General features: G+C 44.4%; 1 protein-coding gene across 12 annotated transcripts in view; it reads left to right on the top strand.

Annotated features, from left to right (window-relative positions):
• Positions 1 to 22,527, top strand: part of LOC114807630 (INTS3 and NABP interacting protein) — an 86,783-nt gene that overhangs the window by 30,745 nt on the left and 33,511 nt on the right. For 10 of the 12 annotated variants that reach the window (XR_003755682.1, XM_039910615.1, XM_029053923.2 and 7 more), the window contains one exon: positions 55 to 716. Coding sequence is in view for 10 of the 12 variants with exons in the window: in XM_039910615.1 (XP_039766549.1) it covers positions 55 to 150 (96 nt within the window). In the remaining 2 variants the exon portion in view is untranslated. Of the gene's footprint in view, positions 1 to 54; positions 717 to 13,736; positions 13,827 to 22,527 lie in introns of those variants that run through there. The other 2 variants (XR_003755681.2, XM_029053925.2) reach the window with 1 other exon arrangement.

Here is a 22,527-nt window from a genome sequence, read left to right as displayed (position 1 = left end):
GACGTTAGGACTGCTAACAGACCACCCCGCTTTTTGCTGTTTGCTTTTTTCCAGCATGCACATGCACATTCATCAGGATACTTCATAACTCAAGACTCTGCATTTGGAAATCTCATTCTCCCTGTTTTGCCACGACTTGACCCAGAATGATGGATATGTTCGCAGTAAAGGAAACTGACTTTGTACAAGCAATTACTGAAGTGCCAACTTCATAATCAAACTATAGTTATGCAAACTTCTAGGAAACGTCTCCCAAGTGTTTTGTGAGCATATGAAACTCTTGCCTTGTTTTAAAAAGCCACCCCGTGTTGGGTCGAATTGTAGGTGAAAGCGACCTAGCTGGTGCATGATGTACAAACCCTATGAAGATAACTGTACAGCACTTCTTGTGCTGTAGTTACAGCTATTAAGGAAGCATGTCACTTCTCAATCCGAACATAGGAAATGTATCCATTTCTCTTGTTATTTATATGACTGTTATCAAGTGCACTCAAGGATTTCATGTTTAATCATGTTCACAGGAAATTAATGTAAAATTAAGTGGCTCCATGTCTGATTCCCCTGACCCCCAATTTTGTTTTTGGGGATGGGGGGAAGAGAGAGGGGAGAAGGGAGGTCAGCTAAATCCCAAACTATTCTTGTACACTTTTTTTAAGTATAAGATCAACAATGTGAATGAATCAGCATAAATGAGAACAATAAAATAACTGATAGCACGTTTGGCGTTACTCTTTATATGATAGTAATAGTGGTAAAAGTATTAAGCGCTTACTGTGTGCAGAGCACGGTACTGAGTGCTGGAGAGAATACGCAAGCAGGAATCAGACGGTTCCTGTCCTCGTGGGGGCTCGCAAGCTAAGAATATAAGTGGGGAGAAGGACCTGAAGATTCAAAGTAGGAATGGTGAAACATTAAAACAAAGCAGAGAAATACACAAAATAAAAACCAAAGCAGTGGGGTGCTAGGGCTAGAGGAGCCTGTTCTAACTTCTGGGAGAAGGTACAAAGATATTAATTCAGATACTAGTCCTGGGTTCACAGAGGGACCATATTCTAAAAGTGGGGCAGGTGTGACAGACACACTGGAAACAACTAGACAAATCATTACTACAGATTCTATAACAAGAAAAGCAGCAGTGCCTGGCTACTGGGAAGAAATAGTCTTCAGGCTCCTCACTGCTCCATTCAAGGCCATACCTCAAAGAAATAGTCCTGACCTTTCACCTTTCTAAATTAAGTACTATGCATATGTACACAAAAATTACATTTCAAAATACTTCATTATTAGTACATATTTACATGGCTAATTGTGCAACTATACTGCATTTTTATCACTGCTTTTTAATATGTTTGAACTAGTCCTTGATCTCCCCTAAAATCCTTGATCTTTTCCACCCCTGCACTCCAAATGAAAACCTGGCACATAGGGCTGATTGGTAATTTAATCAGAGTAAAATATTATATTCGAGACAGTAAACTTAGAATTTGGGGTGGATAACACCAGTGTGAATTTAACCACCTTTGCCAAATCACCTATCCAAAGTCCCTTAGCTTTTGTCTCAAAAGTCTCCATTGCCGATACAAAACAGTATTGAGGCAACTGTCTGAATAATTCAAACAAAAAAGCTCTCTGGCAGCAGCAAAGTGAGCAAAATGCTTGACAGTTGGCTTGTCGTGACCATCAACTGCAAAGATCAAATTGGTGATTTTTAAACAGCAGCTGAAGCTTGGCAACATTGGAAAATAGATTAGCTACAAGCAGCCGCACAAAATCCTGTATCTGAATATAGGAGTGCTTAGTTAATGGAAACCTGACCATATCTTGCCTGTACGTAACAAAATCCACTGCTATCAGAAAAAGATGAGAAGGTCAGATGAAGACAAAGAAATTTTAGTTTTAAAAATGAATCTCCAAATGCCATCCCTAATCTAGTGATAAATGTTCCTGCACTTTTCTCAATTAGAAGAATCGACTACCCAGAATTCTACACTGGTTCCGTGATCAACTTCTTGAAGCTACTGATTAAAATCTAGGTCGGTTCTCTTGTTTCGTAACTCTTGGCACAGAACGGGGAGGTAGCTAAAATCAAACTCATATTTAGTGAGCGCTTAAGGTTTTTTAGAACAAAAAATAATTCTTTTGTAACAGAAACATTAGTGGAATAAACATTTGAAACAGTACTGAACTGTGGTAACTGACTTTTGCCCCAGAGAAGGGAAAAACAACCCAAATATACATGAGCTATAGGGAGTTTATTCTCCAAATGGAGAAAGCAAAGCTTTTAAGGACTTACCTCTGATGCTCCCAAATTTTGTCTTTTTGCACCTTGGGCTCCATTACTGCAGGCACATTTATTTATTTTGAAAATGTTATCATTTATGTAATATTCAGCCCAAAGTCACCTTGTGCTAACAGACTAGAGTTGCCCGTTCTCCATGCTAAGTAGATCTGTCAGTATCTATGTTAAATTAAAATGGGTTATCATTCTATTTGTCAGCCAAAATGCTTCTAGAGGGGAAGCGAAAGGCTTAAAAGATCCACTTTTCAGCATCATTTCAGCGTGAAGAGTGGGCTGTCAGAAAAGCTGTCACTAAAATTCAATAATAATGATGCTATGTGCCAGGCACTGTATTAAGAACTGAGGTGGATACAAGTAAATCGGGTTGGACACAGTCCCTGTCCCTCGTGGGGCTCACAGTCTCAATCCCCATTTTACAGATGAAGTAACTGAGGCACAGTGAAGTTAAGTGACTTGCCCAGAGTCGCACAGCAAACAAGTGGCGGAGGCAGAATTAGAACCCATGTCCTTGTGACTCCCGGGGCTGTACTCTATCCACTATGCCATGCTGTTTCTCTAGCAAACGTTAAAAGAGCATTATAAAAAGTTATGACTGTATATTATCGGCTTCCTTTCTGCTCCCCAATGCCACTTTCACACCACTCTACCGCTTTCGTCCCTCTTTTTCCCTTCCTTTGAAGCCCACGTCATCCGCCTCGACCACCCACTCCAGGAACCCGTCACAGTCATCTGCTGCCTCTCCAGGCCCCACCTCCAACATTTTGAACCATTTTGATGCCTTTCTCCCATTCCTTCTGTCTTTCTCCAACCCTACACTGATCCTTGGGGAACGTCTCATCATCACTGAAACCTGGCTCTCTCCAGACAACACGGTCTCCCCTGCTGCTCTCTCCAGAGGGGACCTCATCTTCTCCCACTTCCCCAGACTCAGTGGGAAAGGAAGAAGTGTCAGCTTCCTTCTCGAGCCCAAATGTCACTTTCGCACCATCCCTCCTCCCCCTTCCCTTTTGTTCATTCAATCATATGTATTGAGCGCTTACTGTGTGCAGAGCACTGTACTAAGTGCTGGGAAAGTACAATTCAGCAACAAATCTTTCCCTTCCTTTGAAGCCCCAATCATCCACCTCTACCACCCACTCCACATTCCAATAACGGTCATCTACCACTCCCTAGGTCCCACCACCAACTTATTTAACCATTTTGATTCCCTTTCTTACATTCCTTCTCATTTTCTCCATGCTCACTTTGATCCTTAAGGACTTCAATATCCATATAAATGTTCTGATGACCCTGCTGCCCTGCTGCTGACTGCCTTCTATTGCTCCTCAACTCCGCTGACCGCCTGCTCCATCCCACCTCGCCCACTCATCAACTTGGACACACACTTCATCTCATCATTTCTAACCACTGCACTATCTGCCCTCACCAACTCTGAAATCCCTCTCTCTGACCACAACCTCCTCACTTGCCTCCTCTCCCGCACACCTCCTCCCCGAAAACCTCTACTGTTCTCCCACGGAGACCTCCGATCCCTGGACCCCATCCAATTTTCGCAACTCATCATGCCCCATTTGGCCTCCATACCCCACTCCTTTCTGTGTCACCTTTGCACTTGCTCTGCACCCCTTTTTCCACTCCTCAGCCTCACAGCACTTACGTACATATCTGTAATTCATTTATTTATATTAATGTCTGTCTCCCCCTCTAGCCTATAAACTCACTGTGGGCAGGGAATCTGCCTACCAACTCTGTTGTATTGTACTCTCCCAAGCACTCAGTACAGTGTGCTGCACACAATAAGTGCTCAATGAATACAATTGACTCAATGAATACAATTGATTGATCATTATGTTTACCAAGATCACATACCTTAGATGTTCACATACCTTAGATTTTGAAAGGCAGATACATAGCTCTCTTTCTCTTTGAAACTCTTTTAGATGGATAATGAAATGCTTTCAGGCATCCAGGTTTTAGATTTTTTTTTTTTATCTCAGATTGATAAATTAGTTCTTTTAAGCTTTTCTATTTTCACTTTTGAAAAAAATACATGCAAATATCAGATGCATCTTTTCCCGTCTGGTCCATGGGAGAGGAAAGGGCCCGGGTTTGGGAGTCAGAGGTCGTGGGTTCTAATCCCACTCGCACCACTTATCAGCTGTGTGACTTTGGACAAGCCATTTAACTTCTCTGTGCCTCATTACCTCATCTGTAAAATGGGGATTAAGACTGTGAGCCCCACGTGGGACAACCTGATTACCTTGTATCTACCCCAGCGCTTAGAACAGTACTTGGCACATAGTAAGCGCTAAACAAATACCATCATCATCATCTTCTCTGCCAGCTCTGAATATAAGATGGTCTCCTTGACTTTCACTTGATAAGAGATTCAGATTTCATGTCCTGCTCTTTGCTAGAAGATATAGGATGCTTTGGGACTTTTTCTCTGATTGGTCATCCTAATCTGCTTGATGGAGGCCCCAAGCAACATGGAGTAAGAAGAAAGAAAGCAGTCTCACTGTCCTTGAGATTTCCCACCCAGAATTACAGAAAGTCCTTGAATTAAGATAAATCGGGTTAAGATGAATGGCACATTTCTAAATTTACACCTCATTTCAGCTTAAAACACATCGGTGTCAACTTTACCCCATTAGCCTCCTCTATGCCACTCGCTACTGGCAGACAGTATGAGCTGGGGCCCTCAGGAGCTGTGGAAAAATGGGGAAATAATTTTAAAAGCCATGATTAGGGGAGAAGAAAATTTAAATGGTGATGGAGGAGCTGAGTGGTGGAAGCCAGGGGGGTGGTGTGTGTATGTGTGTGTGTGTGTGAGGGAAGGGGTGAGGTGTCCAATCAGAGTTGTCAGGGAGGATTGACACATACATTTTACTTCTCATGAAGTAAAAGTCGGTTAGCTTATTGCAAAACTCCTCTGACTCAATATAAATAGTTTAATAGAACTATATTACTTAACTATAACAGATTAAGTATATATTTTCTGGGTACTTCTGGAAAAAAATAGGGTACCTAACTTTGGTTCAGAAACTCATCCTCCATTCATAACAGTGTTCCTATGGGAAAATTGGTTTAGCATTACAGTGTTTTGACTTAAGATGAAGTTTTCAAGAGCCAATTGTGTCATGGGTCCAACTCAGTATAAATTTTCCATAGAATAATAATAATAATGATTGTATTAAGCACTTACTATGTGGTAGGCACTATACTAGGCACCGAGGAAGATACAGGTAATCAGGTTGGACAGTCTTTGTTCCACATAGGACTCACAATCTAAGAGACAGAGAGGAAAAAAATAAGTATTTCATCCCCATTTTGCAGATGAGGAAAATGAGGCACAGAAAAGTTAAGTGACTTGCCCTAGGTCATGCAGCAGGCACATGGCAGAGCTGGGATTAGAACCCAGTCTCCTGACTCTCAGACTTGTGCTTTTTTATTAGCATTAATGGTATTTGTTAAGCACTTACTATGTGCCAGGCACTGTACTAAGATCTGGGGTAGGTACAAGCTAATCAGGTTTTTTTGTTCGTTTGTTTTAATGGTATGTGTTAAACGCTTACTATGTGCCAGGCACTGTACTATGTGCCAGGCACTGTACTAAGTGCTGGGGTAGATGGCAGCTAATCGGGTTGGACACAGTCCCTGTCCCACATTGGGCTTACAGTCTTAATTCCCATTTTAAAGATGAGGTAACGGTGGCGCAGAGAAGTTAAGTAACTTGTCCAAGGTCACACAGCAAACAAATGGCAGAGTCGGGATTAGATTAGAACCCAGGTCCTTCCGACTCCCAGGCCCGTGCTCTATCTACTAGGTCACATTGCTTCTCAGGTTGGACGCCGTCCCTACCCCACATGAGGCTCACAGTCTTAATCCACATTTTACAGATAAGGAAACCGAAGCATAGGCACACTAGGCCAAGCTACTTCCCTAAAACTTACGCTTGACTTAATCATAGTGACGCAGCCTGGCTTTTCACCATCCAAGACTCCTTGAGGTCCGGTGGGATTAAAAGCGATGCTGGCACTCATGCTGATAAGGGTTAGTGGCCAGTCTAAATCAGTGGCATAAAGGACTTCTTACATCCACCAGAGACTGTTGACCTCTGCTCTTCCTATGCATTTTTGTTAAAGCAAATATTTAACATTTCAGAGAGGTTAATCAGAAAGTTGGTTCGACTGCTCTTTATTCCTGATTCGGGATTGCCACATGTGCAAAGGATTGCAAAAGAGAGCTTTCTGAATTATTACTACCCTTCTCATTAAAAGTCCTCCCTGCTGCTGGTGGAATTTATAAGAACAAACTACCACTTCCAGGCCTTTACCCTTGAACTGTTGATTATCGGGGGGCAAACATTGCACCATCCATCATCAAAAATCCTGTTTTCAAGCAAAGCCTGGTCTTCCTTTGTCTAAGTGGGCAGCACTGGTAGGGTTTTAAATAGTTGTCTTTTGCACACTGATGATGAAATTAACCTTTTGGCCTGAAAAGGCCAATATGAGACCCACAGTCTAGGCTGAATTGTACACACACAAAGGTTGTCCCTTACTGTGCTGTTGTGTTTGTTGTTTGCAATGCCTGCCTTTGTTTTCCCTCTTGTCTCCTGATCCTGACGAAATTATTTGTCAGAAAGTGCTATTCCTCTCTTCAGACCAGTCTGCCAGGCCAATCTGTCTTTGGCAATTGATTCCCAATTTTCAGCTGGGATTTAGCACTGTCTGAGGCTTTGTTTTACTGTATCCTGTAAGGTTTTCCTCTGGCCTCCTTGCTTTCAGTTTCCCAATTTCAGCTCACCGTACGACAGTTTTTGGGGCACCCTTTTGTCGTTCATTCTCCTCACATGTTCCAGCCAGTGCAGCTTTGCTACAGTGAGCTTAAGGTCCAGATTAAGAGTCTGACTTTGGTTCTCATCTATGCTGAAGAGTTGTCTCCAACCCATAGCGACTCCATGGACATATCTCTCCCAGAACACCCCACAGTCCATCTGCAGTCATTCTGGTAGAGTTTTCTTGGTAAAAATCTGGAAAAGGTTTACCACCACCTTCTTCGGTGCAGTAAACTCGAGTCTCCGCCTTCGACTCTCTCCCATGCCGCAGCTGCCCCGCACAGGTGACTTTTGACTCATAGCAGATGACCTTCCACTCGCTAGCCACTTCCCAGGCTAGGAATGGAATGGGTAGGCCTCTGCTTGACTCTCCGTCCCATAGAGGAGACTGGTAGAGTACTGGAAACTCTCCAGGTGACTCGCCGACTTGTACATTCCAAGCGCTTAGTACAGTGCTCTGCACATAGTAAGCGCTCAATAAATACTATTGAATGAAAGGTGAGATCCTGAGTGGGGAACTTTGGTTCTAGGATTTCATTATTAAGTATAGCCTGCAGGTGAAGCTGACAAAACTGCCTAAGAAGCCAGATATGGCATCTGTGGGAAGTCCAGCTAGAGAAGATTGGACAACACGACAACTGACTCCTTTAGTTTGGTCTGGAGCTTAATATCATGATTTCACCCTAGTCGATTTGACAGTCTCCCACAGGATGTGCTGGCTTTTTTAAATTTCATCTTCTAATTCCTTGTCTTATCATTGCTTTGGTGGTTAGTGTGCTGCCTAAATAATGGAATATGGTGACTGCTTTTAGGTCTAGCTTGCCAATTTGATTTTTTTTGGCTGTGTGTTTGGCCTCCCTAGTACAGGCTGATACATCACACGCAATGCATCCTAGGGCAATAAGAAGAGAATGCTGACAACTCATTTCCCTGGCAGATTTTAGTGGGCTGGTCAACCCTTATTTGCCTAGCTGCTCCAAAGGCAGCATCTGGAAAAGGCCACAGCCCTAGAGAACAGTGCTTGACACGTAAGTGCTTAACAAAAACCATCATTTATTTATTTATTATTTAGAAAGAAATCCCACCTGCAAAATGGAGTCTCAGCTGCCCCTTACTACCACTGAAAAGCCCAGTCACTAAGTGGATTTCCTTCATATTTTCTAGTCGGCTCCATTTAATCCCAACTTCTCCCAGCTCCTGTTCCAATAACCAGTCTGTCTTAATGTCTGCTTTAATGGCCCCCTCCTTCTTATAGCTCCATTTCTACAGCTTCCTAACTCCTCTGACACATCTCAGGCAACCACATACCAGGGGACAAGTATCCTTAGAAACCTCAGCCAGCCTCCCCATAATTTTGTTTTGCATCCTTTCAATCTTGCCCTTTTTTTTCATCCTCTCTTCAGGTATGCTACTGCTCCCATTGTTGCTGGTTAAGCCACCAGTGACAAATGCTAGGGGCATTAAACGAGATATATTTCAGCAATAAACAAGAGCTCTTGTATTTCTTATGTGATCCTAAAAAAATGTGGATGAGAAATAAAATTTCCTTCTGGGAACATTTGCAATTTACTCAGCTATTGAAATGGTTCAAGACACAATCGGGGAAGTAATTCAGCTCATTTCTAATACAGTTAACCACTAATGATGTTTTAGTCTATGTCAAATTCAAAAAACTCAGAGACTCTCTTAGGACTATACCTGAAGTACCTAATCCTTCATGGGAGATCATCATCATCCTCAGTGATATTTATTGAGTGCCTTACTGAGTGCAGATAAAGATTAAGCAGCCTGGCTTAGTAGAAAGAGCACGGGCTTGGGAGTCAGAGGATGTGGGTTTTAATCCCAAATCCGCCACCTCTCTGCTGTGTGACCTTAGGCAAGTCACAACTTTTCTATGCTTCAGTTACCCCATCTGTAAAATGGGGATTAAGACTGTGAGCCCCACGTTTGGACAAGCTGATGACCTTGTATCCAGCCCAGCGCTCAGAACAGTGCTTGGCACCTAGTAAGTGCTTAACAAATACCATCATTATTGTTATTATTATGACTTCTCCCAGTCAGTGCTGAATTTGGTCTTTCAGGGAGTGGGAAGTTTAAAATTGGTCTCTTCCCAAAGTAGATTCACTTGCTAAGAATCTGAATAAGAAAGTCAGGACTAGAAATTAAACATGTCAGTACAGCTTTTTCTGAAGGCAGGGGGTGGGTGGGCAGAGTGAGGACTTGGGGAAGGTGACAGGGGATATGGAAAAGGACCTTGCATTTTGGAATTCTTCTGATCTTTGAAACCACAGTCTCCCAGATTATGTCAACTCCAGAGCCTGCTCCACCCAGATGCTGGGCCTGGATAGGTTGTGGGCCCGATGCTTTGTTTTCATTACACAGATGGGAAATCTTGAAGCCCAGTGAGGTGTAGCTAATGAGAAGCAGCGTGGCTCAGTGGAAAGAGCCAGGGCTTGGGAGTCAGAGTTCATGGGATCGAATCCCGGCTCTGCCACTTGTCAGCTGTGTGACTCTGGGCAAGTCACTTAATTTCTCTGTGCCTCAGTTCCCTCATCTGTAAAATGGGGATTAACTGTGAGCCTCACGTGGGACAACCTGATTACCCTGTATCTACCCCAGCTCTTAGAACAGTGCTCTGAACACAGTAAGTGCTTAACAAATACCAACAGTATTATTATTAATGAGGAATAGAGAAGTAGCTGTCCTGGAAGGGTTTAGACATTTCCCCGAGTGAAGGCTGGTACCAGAAGATCCTTTTTCCTTTGAAACATTGTTCTAACCTTGGCTTTGCCGACAATGTCCTCTCCTGGTTCTACTCCTTTTTTCTGAATGCTCCTTTTCAGGCTCTTTCTCAGACTCCTCCTTTGCCTCCCACCTTCTAACTGTGGGCGTCCCTCAGAGCTCAGTTCTGGGTCCCCTTCTATTGTCCATCTACACTCACTCCCTTGGAGAACTCATTTGGTCCCTTGGCTTCATCTCTCTGCAGATGATTCTCAAATTTACCTCTCCAGCCCTGATGGATTTACTTCTCTGCAGTCTCACATTTCCTGCTGCCTTCAGGACATCTCTACTTAGATGTCCTTCCATCACCTCAAACTTAAAATGTCTAAAACGGAAAGCCTCATCTTCCCACAGAAACCTTGTCCTCCCCATGTCTTTCCCATGACTGTAGACAACACCACTATTCCCCCATCTCATAAGGCCATAAACCTGTCACCAAATTCTGTCGATTCAACCTTCACGACATCCCTAAAATCCACACTTTTCTCTCCATCCAAATGGCTACAAAGCTGATCCAAGCACTGACCTTATCCCACCTTGACTACTGCATCAGCCTTCTCGCTGCCTCCTCTCTCTCTCTCTCCACTCCAGTCCATACTTCACCCTGCTACCTGGATCATAAAAATAAAACCAAAAACAAACAACATTCAGTCCATATCTCCCCACTTCTCAAGAACCTCCAGTGGTTGCCCATCCACTTCTGCATCAAACAGAAATTCCTTACATTCGCTTTAAAGCGTTAAAAAACCCTGCCCCCTCCTATCGACCTCTCTGATTTCCTGCTATAACCCAGCCCGCACACTTCACTCCTCCAGTGCCAACAGACTCACTGTACCTCCATCTCACCTGTCTCACCTCCACCCCCTTGCCCACATCCTCCTTCTGGACTGGAACTCCCTCCCCCTTCATATTTGACAGATGACCAGTCTCCCCACCTTCAAAGCCTTATTAAAATCACATCTCCCCCAAAAGACCTTCCCCAACTATGTTCTCACTTCCCCTACTCCTTCTCCCTTCTGCATTGTCTAGGCACTTTTTTTATATAATGTATTAAGTGCTTACTATGTGCCAGGCACTGTACTAAGCGCTGGGGTAGATACAGCTAATCAGGTTGGACACAGTCCATGTCCCACATGAAGCTCACAGTACTAATCCCCATTTTACAGATAAGGTAACCGAGGCTCAGAGAAGGTAAGTAACTTGCCCAAGGTCACAAAGCAGACAAGTGGCAGAGCTGGATCCCTACCCTTTAAGCACTTGATGTTTACCCCACTCTCAGCTCCACAGCACTTATGTGCATACTCATAATTTTTTTAAATGTCTGTCTCCCCTTGTGGGCTGGGAATGTGTCTTCCAACTCTGTTGTATTGTACTCTCCCAAGCACTTAGTACAGTGCTCTGCACACAGTAAGCACTCAAATAACATTGATTGATTTCCAGTTCTAGAATACTGTGATTTTCCACAAAGCCTACACCAGCTTTACTCTGTCCTTGCTTTTTTCCCCTTTGTGTCCCTCTCTCTCTCTGCCTCTGTGCCTGGGGCCTACGCAGAGGGATAGGTTGTCCTCTCCAATTGGCAAGCCTCCTTCCATCTCCAAGGCCTCAGCTCTGCGCAACCTACGAGTACCTAAGTCCTGATAACTTTCTACCAGCCCAATTCATTTGGTATGTGCCCAAGGGATCAGCCAACAGTCAGTCCTCTTAGCTGACAGACTGCAAGCTTCTGGCACTGCACAACAGTTTCGGGGGGCTGTGCTGGAAGTGTGCAATCTACTGGGCCTCTGCCTTAGCCTAATCCTTTGGGCAATACCAATTAGTATCAAAAGGTCCTGGAGTTTTCAGCAATCTCCACAGTGGGTGGTAATCTATAGCTCCAGAAAACAGATGATTACAGGTCTGGATGGCATCTCCCAAACTCACCAAGCACTGTACCAAGTGCTTGGGAGAGTACAACGATATAACAGACACATACATAACGTAATATACAATATACATATAAAAGAGAGAGAATGCACACCGAGATGCCCCTGAATACGTATAAAACTATCTCCATCAATAGGAGAGAGGGAAGGGGAAGGGAGCTAAATAATAACCAAGTGAGATTTTTAGTCAAACTTTTTGCTGATTTCTGCAATATAGCCCAAAGAAGGCAGGTTTTTTAGAGAATAAATGCAACTCGGGGCAGATCTGCACCCTTTACTACAGGTCTTCAGGATGGAAAAGGAACCATCTGGCACTGAAAAGTGCCTTCCTACTGAAATACTGAATTATTCATTTCCTAACCCACTTCAGAACTGACTCTCCCAAACCCTGCCTGTTGCAGACAAACCATTGCAAGCAATACAGGGGATTTTCAACACAGAGAGATAGACATTGGAAGGAAGTTCCTGCTTCTGCCACAAGGGACTCGGGAATACCCAGAAGTCTTTTTAAGAGTCCTCCCCAGCCCTCCTTCCTCCCTTTTCCATCCAACTTTGGGAGAAATTTTCCCCAGCCTCCTCCACCCTTTCTGCCACTCGGTCTTTAGCATTAGGCTTCGGTTCCGGATGTAGCTGTCACCATAGAGAAGCAGCGTGGCCTAGAGGAAAGAGCAAGAGCCGGGAAGTGAAAGAACCCGGGTTCTAATCCCAGCTCTGCCCATTCTCAGCTGTGTGACCTTGGGAAAGTCACTTCACTTCCCTGGGCTTCATTTACCTCATCTATAAAATGGGGATTGAGACTTTTGAGCCCCAAGTGGGACAGGGACCAATTTGCTTGTATCCACCCCAGAGCTCAGTACAGTGCCTGGCACAGAGTAAGCCCTTAACAAATACTATTATTAAGATTACTGTTGCCTTGGGGTCTGGCTAGATTGGGTAAGAGAACTCTAAGAAGGGTTAGGTGCAGAACAAAAGATGCAGGATCCCATCTTCGCCACCTGTCCGCTGTGTGAATTTGGGCAAATCACTTCACTTCTCTGTGCCTCAGTTACCTCATCTGTAAATGGGGATCAAACTCCTGAGCGCATGTGGGACAGGGACTGTTTGCAACCCAATTTCCTTGTATCCACCCCAGAGCTTAGTACAGTGCCTGGCACATAGTAAGCGCTTAACAAATAATTAACCTGGGTTTGGGGTGTTTTTCTTTTAACTTAAATTACCAACAATAAGCTTTGTACATATGTGTATTTTCACAGACATATACTGTTAAGTGAAACATATGGTGTGGAGACAGATACATCAATATCTGTCAACACAGCATGCTTATTCATCTATCTATCCCCACTCATGGAAACAGAAACACAGATTTTGCCTATCATGGTGTTCTCTTTCCCGTTAGCTACTTCCTAATTAAAGAATCAGAAGCTAACAGGAAAGCTTTATGATTTTTCTTATGTAGGCCATCACACACTCTTCACTGAATCTCAGAAAAGTCAGTGTACACAGTCACTGCAAAAATTACCAAATGAATTTCCTTGTCCTTCAGACAATGTCAGGAACAAACGGTTTGAGAAACCGTGAGCCTCGCTGTGGTATCTTTACTAGCTGAACTAGAATACACAGTAATTGCCAATTAACATGAGCTCATTGGTCTCACAGAACATTTACATTTTACATACTAAATCTCAATTATATCTTTTATTCCTTAAATGCTGCATGTTGAGGATTCATAAGTGGAAAGAAATCAAGGTTTCTGAAAAACAAGTCAGACCTCTTACACATAGAATAAATTCCATTTTGCACTATCCTTTACCTTCTCAGACCAAACTGGAAACCTGCAGTTATTCTTGATGGTGATGCACAGAAGAATGCTGATTTCTATCTCTTCTCTTTATTCAAGTTCTCTGGACGAGAGAAGACACTAGAGGAGATGGGGTCGGGTGTGATCTAGGACTTCTTCCTTTCTACTGAAGGATGCTTCGTGGAGAGGGTGAGTCTTGGTACTACAGTGACCGCCCCCAGGAGTCATTCCTGTTTTCTATCTACCACTGTGATAATAATAACGTTGGTATTTGTTAAGCACTTACTATGTGCAGAGCACTGTTCTAAGCGCTGGGGGAGATACGGGGTAATCAGGTTGTCCCACATGAAGCTCACAGTCTTCATCCCCATTTTACAGATGAGGGAACTGAGGCACAGAGAAGTTAAGTGACTTGCCCACAATCACACAGCTGACAAGTGGCAGAGCTGGGATTCGAACCCATGACCTCCGACTCCCAAGCCCAGGCTCTTTCCACTGAGCCACGCTGTACAGAGAAGCAGCATTGCCTAGTGGATAGAGCAAGGGCCTGGGAGTCAGGGTGGCTGACCTGGGTGGCTCAGAGATGATCCCAGAAACAGGGGAACCTTCCCGGAAACAGGGGAATAGCTCTCCCAGGACTAATCCACTGTCTCCCCCGATTAGACTGTAAGCCCATCAATGGGCAGGGACTGTCTCTGTTGCCGATTTGTACATTCCAAGCGCTTAGTACAGTGCTCTGCACATAGTAAGCACTCAATAAATACTATTGAATGAATGAAAAGTGCATGTTGATCAAGACCAAGCTCCCCAAAGCCCTACTGAACCTTTGGTAGTCCTGAGACACATGAAGTGCTCTGGATCTGCCAGGACCTTGAGCCACACATGCTCAAAAGCAAGGCAGGGAACAGAATTGTCACCATCCAGCGACCTGATTCTCCCCCTTCCCCGCAGGGAGAGCAGGGCTCTGCGTTTTTCAAATGCTAAATGTCAATAATGATTGGCTTCTCTATTGTTACTTTCGCAAAGCAGCATGGCTTAGCGGAACGAGCAGGCGCCCGGTAGTCACATGCTTTCACTCTTTCCCATACACCAACCCCCAGCAAATGTCCGCTCTCCCCCCATACAAAGACCTTCATTCTTTTGACCCCCCTCCAATATTCTACAGCCATCTTGCCCCATTTGGATTCCACACCCAAACTATTTTCTCTTGACGCATGAAGTGACACTCTCAACACCACCCTCTTCACTGAACTCAGCTCCCTCGCTCCCGTCTCTCCTCAGATCTTGTACCGCTAACCCACGACCCTGGATCATCTCCACACTAGGTTTCCTCTGCTCCTGTGCCCAAGCTGCAGAGCGCTATCGACAGAAATCCAGACATCTTTCTGACCACGTTCACCTGAAATTCATTCTTACCTGCTCCAACTCGGCCCTATCCTCTGCCAAGCAACAAAACTTCTTCCTAATTCACTCGCATACACAATGTCTCTCCCAGCTGTTCCAGATATTTAACTCCCTTCTCTTTCCCTAATGATCTGGCCACATACTTCATCAACAAAATTGAAACCATCAGACATGTTCTCCCGCTCTACTCCAATCCCCACTCCTCCTCCACCCTCTTTAACTCTCCATATATAGCCTGCAGTAACTCCAGAAGAGATCTCTCACCTCCTCCACCTGTGCTTCTGACCCAATTCTTTCATACTCTCTTCTTCCCTCCTTGAATGCCATTTTCAACCATTCATTTTCCAATGGCTTCTTCCCCACTGTTTTCAAACATGTTCATGTCTACTCTATCCTAAAAAAAACCCCTCCCTGACCCCACAGCTCCCTCCAGTTGTCACCCCTTCTCCTTCCTATCATTCCTCTCCAAACCTCTGGAGAGAGTTGTTTACACCCACTGACTCCACTTCCTCTCCTCCAGTTCTCTCTTTGATCTCCTCCAATCTGGCTTCCACCGCCCCTTCAACTCCATGGAAACAGTCCTCTCTAAAGTAACCACCAATGATCTTCTTCTTGCCAAATCTGACCTCTATTCTATCCTCATCCTCTTGGGGAAGCAGCGTGGCTCAGTGGAAAGAGCCTGGGCTTCGGAATCATAGGTCATGGGTTCGAACTCCCGGCTCTGCCACTTGTCAGCTGTGTGACTGTGGGCAAGTCACTTAACTTCTCTGCGCCTCAGTTCCCTCATCTGTAAAATGGGGATTAACTGTGAGCCTCACGTGGGACAACCCGATTACCCTGTATCTCCCCCAGCACTTAGAACAGTGCTCGGCACATAGTAAGCGCTTAACAAATACCGACATTATTAGACCTCTCAGCTGCCTTTGACACAGTGGACCACCTGCTTCTCCTTGAAACTTTATCCAACCTTGGCATCAGTGACACTGCCCTCTCCTGATTCTCCCATCTCTCTGACCTCCTTCTCAGTTTCATTTGCTGGCTCCTCCTCTGCCTCTCACCCTCTGATAGTAGGGGTTCCTCAAAGCTCAGTTCTAGGTGCTGCCCTTCTATTTTCCCAACCCAAATTATTCATTTATATTAATGTATGTCTCCCCCTCTAGACTTTAAGCTTGTTGTGAGCCGGGAACATTTCTGCCAACTCTGTTGTATTGTACTCTCCCAAGTGCTTAGTACAGTGCTCTGCACAGAGTAAGTGCTCAAATACCATTGATGATGATAATAATAGTGATGGCATTTAAGTACTTACTATGTGCAAAGCACAGTTCTAAGCACTGGGGAGAACACAAGGTGATCAGGTTGTCCCATGTGGGGCTCACAGTCTTAATCCCCATTTTCCAGATGAGGTAACTGAGGCACAGGGAAGTTAAGTGACTTACCCAAAGTCACACAGCTGATAAGCAGCAGAGCCCGGATTTGTTGTTGTTTTTATTTGTTTAGCGCTTACTATGTGCCGAGCACTGTTCTAAGCGCTGGGGTAGATACAAGGTAATCAGGTTGTCCCACGTGAGGCTCACAGTCTTAATCCCCATTTTACAGATGAGGTAACTTAGGCACAGAGAAGTTAAGTGACTTGCCCACAGTCACACAGCTGACAAGTGGCAGAGCTAGGATTCAAACCCATGAGCTCTGACTCCCAAGCCCATGCTCTTTCCACTGAGCCACTCTGCTTCTCCCATTTGAACCCATAACCTCTGACTCCCAAGCCTGGGCTCTTTCCACCGAGCCATGATGATGACTTGGGTTCTGGCACCCCCTACTTGCCTGCTGTGTGACCTCACGCAAGTCAATTAACTTCTCTGAGCCTTTTTTTTCCCCATCTGTAAAATGGGATAAAATCCCCGCTCTCCTTCCCTCTATATGTATGAGCCTCATGTGGGACAGGGACTGCCTCCAACTTAATTATCTTATATCTTATTCAATACTATTTATTGAGTGCTTACTATGTGCAGAGCACTGTACTAAGAGCTTGGAATGTACAAATCGGCAACAGATAGAGACAGTCCCTGCCCTTTGAGGGGCTTACGGTCTAATCGGGGGAGACGGGCAGACGAGAACAATGGTAATAAATAGAGTCGAGGGGAAGAACATCTCATTAAAACAATGGCAAATAAATAGAATCAGGGTGATGTACATCTCATTAAACAAAATAAATAGGGTGATGAAGATCTAGACAGTTGAGCGGACGAGTACAGTGCCGAGAGGATGGGACGGGAGAGGGGGAGGAGCGGGGGGGGGGGGAGAAGAGGGTTTAGCTGCGGAGAGGTGAAGGGGGGGTAGAGGGAGCAGAGGGCAAAGGGGGGAGCTCAGTTTGGGAAGGCCTCTTGGAGGAGGTGAGTTTTAAGTAGGGATTTGAGGAGGGGAAGAGAATTAGATTGTCGGAGGTGAGGAGGGAGGGCGTTCCAGGACCGCGGGAGGACGTGGCCCAGGGGTCGGCGGCGGGATAGACGAGACCGAGGGACGGTGAGGAGGTGGGCGGCGGAGGAGCGGTGCGTGCGGGGTGGGCGGTAGAAAGAGAGAAGGGAGGAGAGGTAGGAAGGGGCAAGGTGATGGAGAGCCTTGAAGCCTAGGGTGAGCTTCCAAGCTATCCAAGCATTTAGTACAGTGCTTGGCCTTTAGTGCTTAACAAATAACATTACTGTAATTATATTAACATTATATCGATATTACACCAATAATAATATATTAATAACAATAAAAGTTCTTTCTACAAAGCAATGACAGCAAGGGGGAGGAGTTGAAAAACACTGTTAGTGTGATACAATAACCCATAAAATGACATTTTAATCAATCAATAATATTTTTGTAGTGCTTACTTTGCCCAGAGCATCATGCAGCTTTTCCAGATGAATTAGCATGCCCGGCAATGGTAAATCAGAACTGCTTTCCATAGAGGAGGTAGCTATTCTTTGCCAGCAGCTGCTAATCAGACAGCAGTGCTGATTTTGTCCCTGGAAAGTGCCAAGCCTCCAAAGTCCAGGACCTCGACATCTGCAAACAAGTCCAGAGGGGGAACAGAGGGGGAAGATGGTGGGGTTTGAGGAGACATACTGTGCTGTCCCTAATCCTCCGAGTCTCAGAGCTGAGCCCCAGTGCAGATTAAGTCCTGGCAGGCAGGGCTCTTCTGGTTTCATAGCTATATAAATAATGGGAAAGTGTGGACACCCTAATATTTCCCTGAAAGAAAAAAGGTAAGGCATGGTGCAACTTTATATATGCATCTGTTCCAGGAAGGAGATCTCTGAATGTACATTTGGAAGAATGTGATGATGTTCAATAATTCTCTGCTAGAACGGAAGTTCAGGCTGTTCCAAAGCTTTAATGAAACCAACACCCCAAATTCATGAAAAACTTTTATTTTTGTTTGCAAAAACCCGACTAAGCAATCAAGCTTCATATACAAAAACGAAGCACACCTCCTTGCAAACTGTTACTCTGCCAAGACTGCACAGACAATAGATTGTATCAAGGCGTTCACATTACACACAGGGAATGTGTAGGAAAACGTTAGAAAAAGAAAACTGAAACTGACCACAAGTGCAGATTATTCCAGCCGCACCACCCAGGAACACCTGGGATAGCTTCCAAGTTTGGAAAAGTAAAGGATGGGTACAGCTAAAAAGAATGAAGAACATGAACTACTATTACTCAGTATTAAAAAAAAATAAAGCCCTTGAATTTCACAACAAATTAAACCACTCATTTCAAGAGGTAATTTTTAAAATTGCAGCTTTACAAGTAAGAGCAGGCATGAGGAAAGAAAGGTTTTTTTCCCTCCAATCTCTCAGGTGTATCTCTTTCTGAATATGAAATTTCCCATGCTTCCGAAGGAAAACTACAGGCAACTAACAAAAGACAGACACAACAAAATAACAGATTTATTGCTAAGTTTCAAACAATCATGCTGGTGCTACAGAAAATTCAAACATTTGGGTTTAAATGCACAAGACGCTTTGGGGCTGGGGAGTTTGTACAGTGAAATGTTGTCTCCTCAGCCAAGATCACGGGGGTTGGGGGGAGGGGGTTTCCTGTTTGCTTCAAAACCAAAGAGAGTTCCAAATGACTTCAGTTTCTAACATCTTCCAAAGAGTTCCCTAAAGTTACCGCTTGTCATTTAGCTATCTGACTCCATTGCTCAGGCTGACATTAGGACCTTGAAAATGTCTCACTGGCCTTTTAAGACCTAGACAAATCATCTAGTAGGAAACAAATACGAATAAATGAGTGACACTTCTTCAGGTTACTTTCCTGTTAAGATGCTCTGGGCTAGATGAATGCTAACTCCACTCATGAAGGTATGAGTTTCTTTAAGCTCTCTTAGTACCCCCATCTGGTAGGGAGGGAGGGCTTTTCAATTTAAGTATGGACACCCAAGCACCGTTTCTCTCCAAATTCGCCCCCACAAACAATATATCCAAACTTCTACAACTTAGGAGTCAATGGATTTTGAAGATAGTAAATGTCAAAGTCTCAATTACAAATTGATTGGAAGTGACCACTAAATTTGCATTGAAGACAGATCCTACATTTCCATGTTGGGCCAGTTTTCCTACTTAGTAATGGAGACACGCCAAAAATCTAGACCTGATCTCAACACGGGGCTCTGGTTACACCACTGACCTAAACTGGGATTAGTTGGGTTATTCAAAAAAGTCACAAAGTTCCTGTGATGCCCATGGTTGAGGGAAACTTAAGTTTGAACAGTAAAGAAGGTATAGTACCTGCGAAGTGTGAGGCAGCCCCAAGGAGTGAACATTTTTCAGCAAAACAGACTGAAAAGCAAAAGCTATAAGAGAGGCTCCTATTAAATGCACTGGTTTCTCATTAGCTTGATAAAATGTGCTGAAGACAATACGTTATTGCAGCTTCAGCACGACTCCAATTTTTGAGGCTGGCAGGAGCCCATGGTTGCTTTTCATTCAGTTTTCTGGAGGTATTTTCAACCTGCCAAACCCTTGTCAGAAACCTGAAGAGAATCGATGCTGATGACGGTCTTATGGTCACCCGTTGGGCGACTAGAGAATTCAGGACACGGGCAAGCTGGCCCCCATCCTTGCTCGATCGACAGATGGGCATTATGTAACGCATGTACCGTAAGGTTGTCATAAGGGCATCTGCCAGAAATGCGTTGAACTGTTATAGTTGCTGAGCCTGTTGCCGAATGGAACTCGATTCTCTTTTCATTGCTCCAGAGCCACTGCGTTTCCCAACACGGGCCCCGTTTCTGAGCCACTGGAGTTGATGCAGAGGGAGGCTGGGCATTGAAAAAGGAAAACACAGAACGAGAAGGTCTCTAGTGTCGTAGCATTATCGGACAGGGGATGGACCGGCTGAAAAATGCACTGTCCAAGATAAACCTCGACCCATGCATTTATTTTAGTGCAGGCTTGGAAGAGCCTGGGGAAACAATAAGGCTAAGGTGGTGGGTTACTTCTGGAAAGAAGGAATCCAGCTGGCCCAAGTTAAATATTTAGGACACATGAGAAACTAATAAAACCAGCTACATTTACCATAAAGCCCTTTGGAGTATATTTTCATCTCATTGAGTGGGGATTTATGCACATAACTGCCATTAATAGTAATGGGAGAAACATGTATCAAAATGAGACTATAACCCTTAGGTTATAATAAAAATGATTGATTCAGACAAGGAAATGCAACCAATAACTTCAATTAAGAATGTTGACTAAACAATCAAATTTTTCCTCCTATTTTTTGCAACTTAATATGAGCCCTTACAATGGCAATATCTCACCTTCCATCTTAAGGCATATCGTTTTGAAACATTACAGTCCTTCTTCAGTGGAGAATTGACAATTAGCAGGCTGGCAAATACATATTGACAGAGGTAACCCAGGCTTTCAATTAGAGGGAAATTAAGGGAACTTATCTCTGAGGTCTCCATTGCTGGAGGTCACCAGGGATTTCTCAGGGAGCCATTATCCAAGACTTCCTCAGCAACAAAAGAGGTACTAAACTAAGGTGAGGAGGCCATTTTCATCCCCCCATCAGTGGCTGAACTCACATGCTGCAATATAGAATCACTTTGAAAACTTTCTGTAGAATCCACGTGTTTTCAAACAGGCCAAACCAATGGGCCTCATTAGCCGGCTAATCAAAACAGTGTTTGTGACTGTTCTTCTTGGCCACCATTCAGCTTGGAATGACAGTCAGATGTCAGGTTGAGGTCAGGCAGGACTGGTTTTTTGCCCGGTGCCTCCTGGTTGACCTGGAAGTTGGCAGCTGTTGCAGGCTCTGCCCTGCTCCTCTAACCTATCACCAGTATGCTTGGCCTCTCGGCAATTCCCCAGGGCACCCTTCCACCCCAAAACCTGTACTTCCCAAGCGTTTCATACATCCCACTTTGCAACAGGGGTACACTCAATAAAAGCTACTCCTACTAAAACTTTCCCTCCCACTTCTGTCCAGGGTGGCAACAGGACCCTGGATGGACCAGGGGCTGGAAAAGCCTGCAGTAGAGTCCTGACCATCAGGTGGGTGAGCTGATGTCAGGCTTCCTGAGCAGACTCTGCGGCAGAGCTCGTGGTGTGTGCCCTAAACTCATCACACTGGCCGATGAGTCCATTGGGGGGTTGAAGTGAATTTTGCTCCAGGCAGATTTGGGACAAAAAGGGAATTTTACACTAGAAAAGAAAATTAGATCTCTGGCCCTGTGCAGACGCAGCTAGTGCCTAAGGGATCTAGCATTTTCTTCTGAATAGTATATCGACTCAACTAGCATCTATGGTCTCGGTGCCATTCCATAAACTGAGAGAATAGCTAAAATTCCATTTCCTACCAATGTAATGAACCTTAGAGAAGACAGAAATCGTTTTTGGAAGTCTGGCTCATGAGTGACCATTGTGTCTTGGCATTTTTAAAACAAAACAAAAGGAGCAAATTCAATTAGGAACACTTCAGGATTTTTCAGATCCTGTCTCTCTCTCCCTCAGCACATAAGCAGGACTTTTCTCTTGCCACCTACTCTGTTGCTTTCTTCAGGAGAAGGACAGTTCAGTTGGTCTCCAGTGAAAATTTCTAGGCTCTTGAGTGGAAGGCTGTTTGAGACACGGGGGTCAGGATGTGAGGGGGAGGTCCGTGGGAGTGGGTGGGAGGGTTATTACTTCAGGTGAAACTGTGATACCACAGGGATTCGATTCTATAATACCCCTGGGCTAGCTGATTGTGCCTTGCAGCCCTGATTCCTAAATTTGGGGGGTTTTTGTAGTTGTTTTTATTTCTTTTTATGTAGAGTGATAGATTAAGGGCTTGGCAATTATGGAAACTTCCCCTGTACCAGCTAGAGCAACCCACGCTGATCCAGGGAATAGGAAATTGGAAGTCTATCCCTACAGAGGAACATGCCGGAGTGAGTGATGTTCCTCAGAGGACTTCAAAGACCAGCTGCACACAGGGAATAGCAATGCCC

This window comes from Ornithorhynchus anatinus, chromosome X3 (genome assembly GCF_004115215.2).
Source record: "Ornithorhynchus anatinus isolate Pmale09 chromosome X3, mOrnAna1.pri.v4, whole genome shotgun sequence".
Lineage (NCBI taxonomy): Eukaryota > Metazoa > Chordata > Mammalia > Monotremata > Ornithorhynchidae > Ornithorhynchus > Ornithorhynchus anatinus.
Note: the sequence above shows the minus strand (reverse complement) of the source record. Positions and strands in the feature narration are given on the sequence as shown.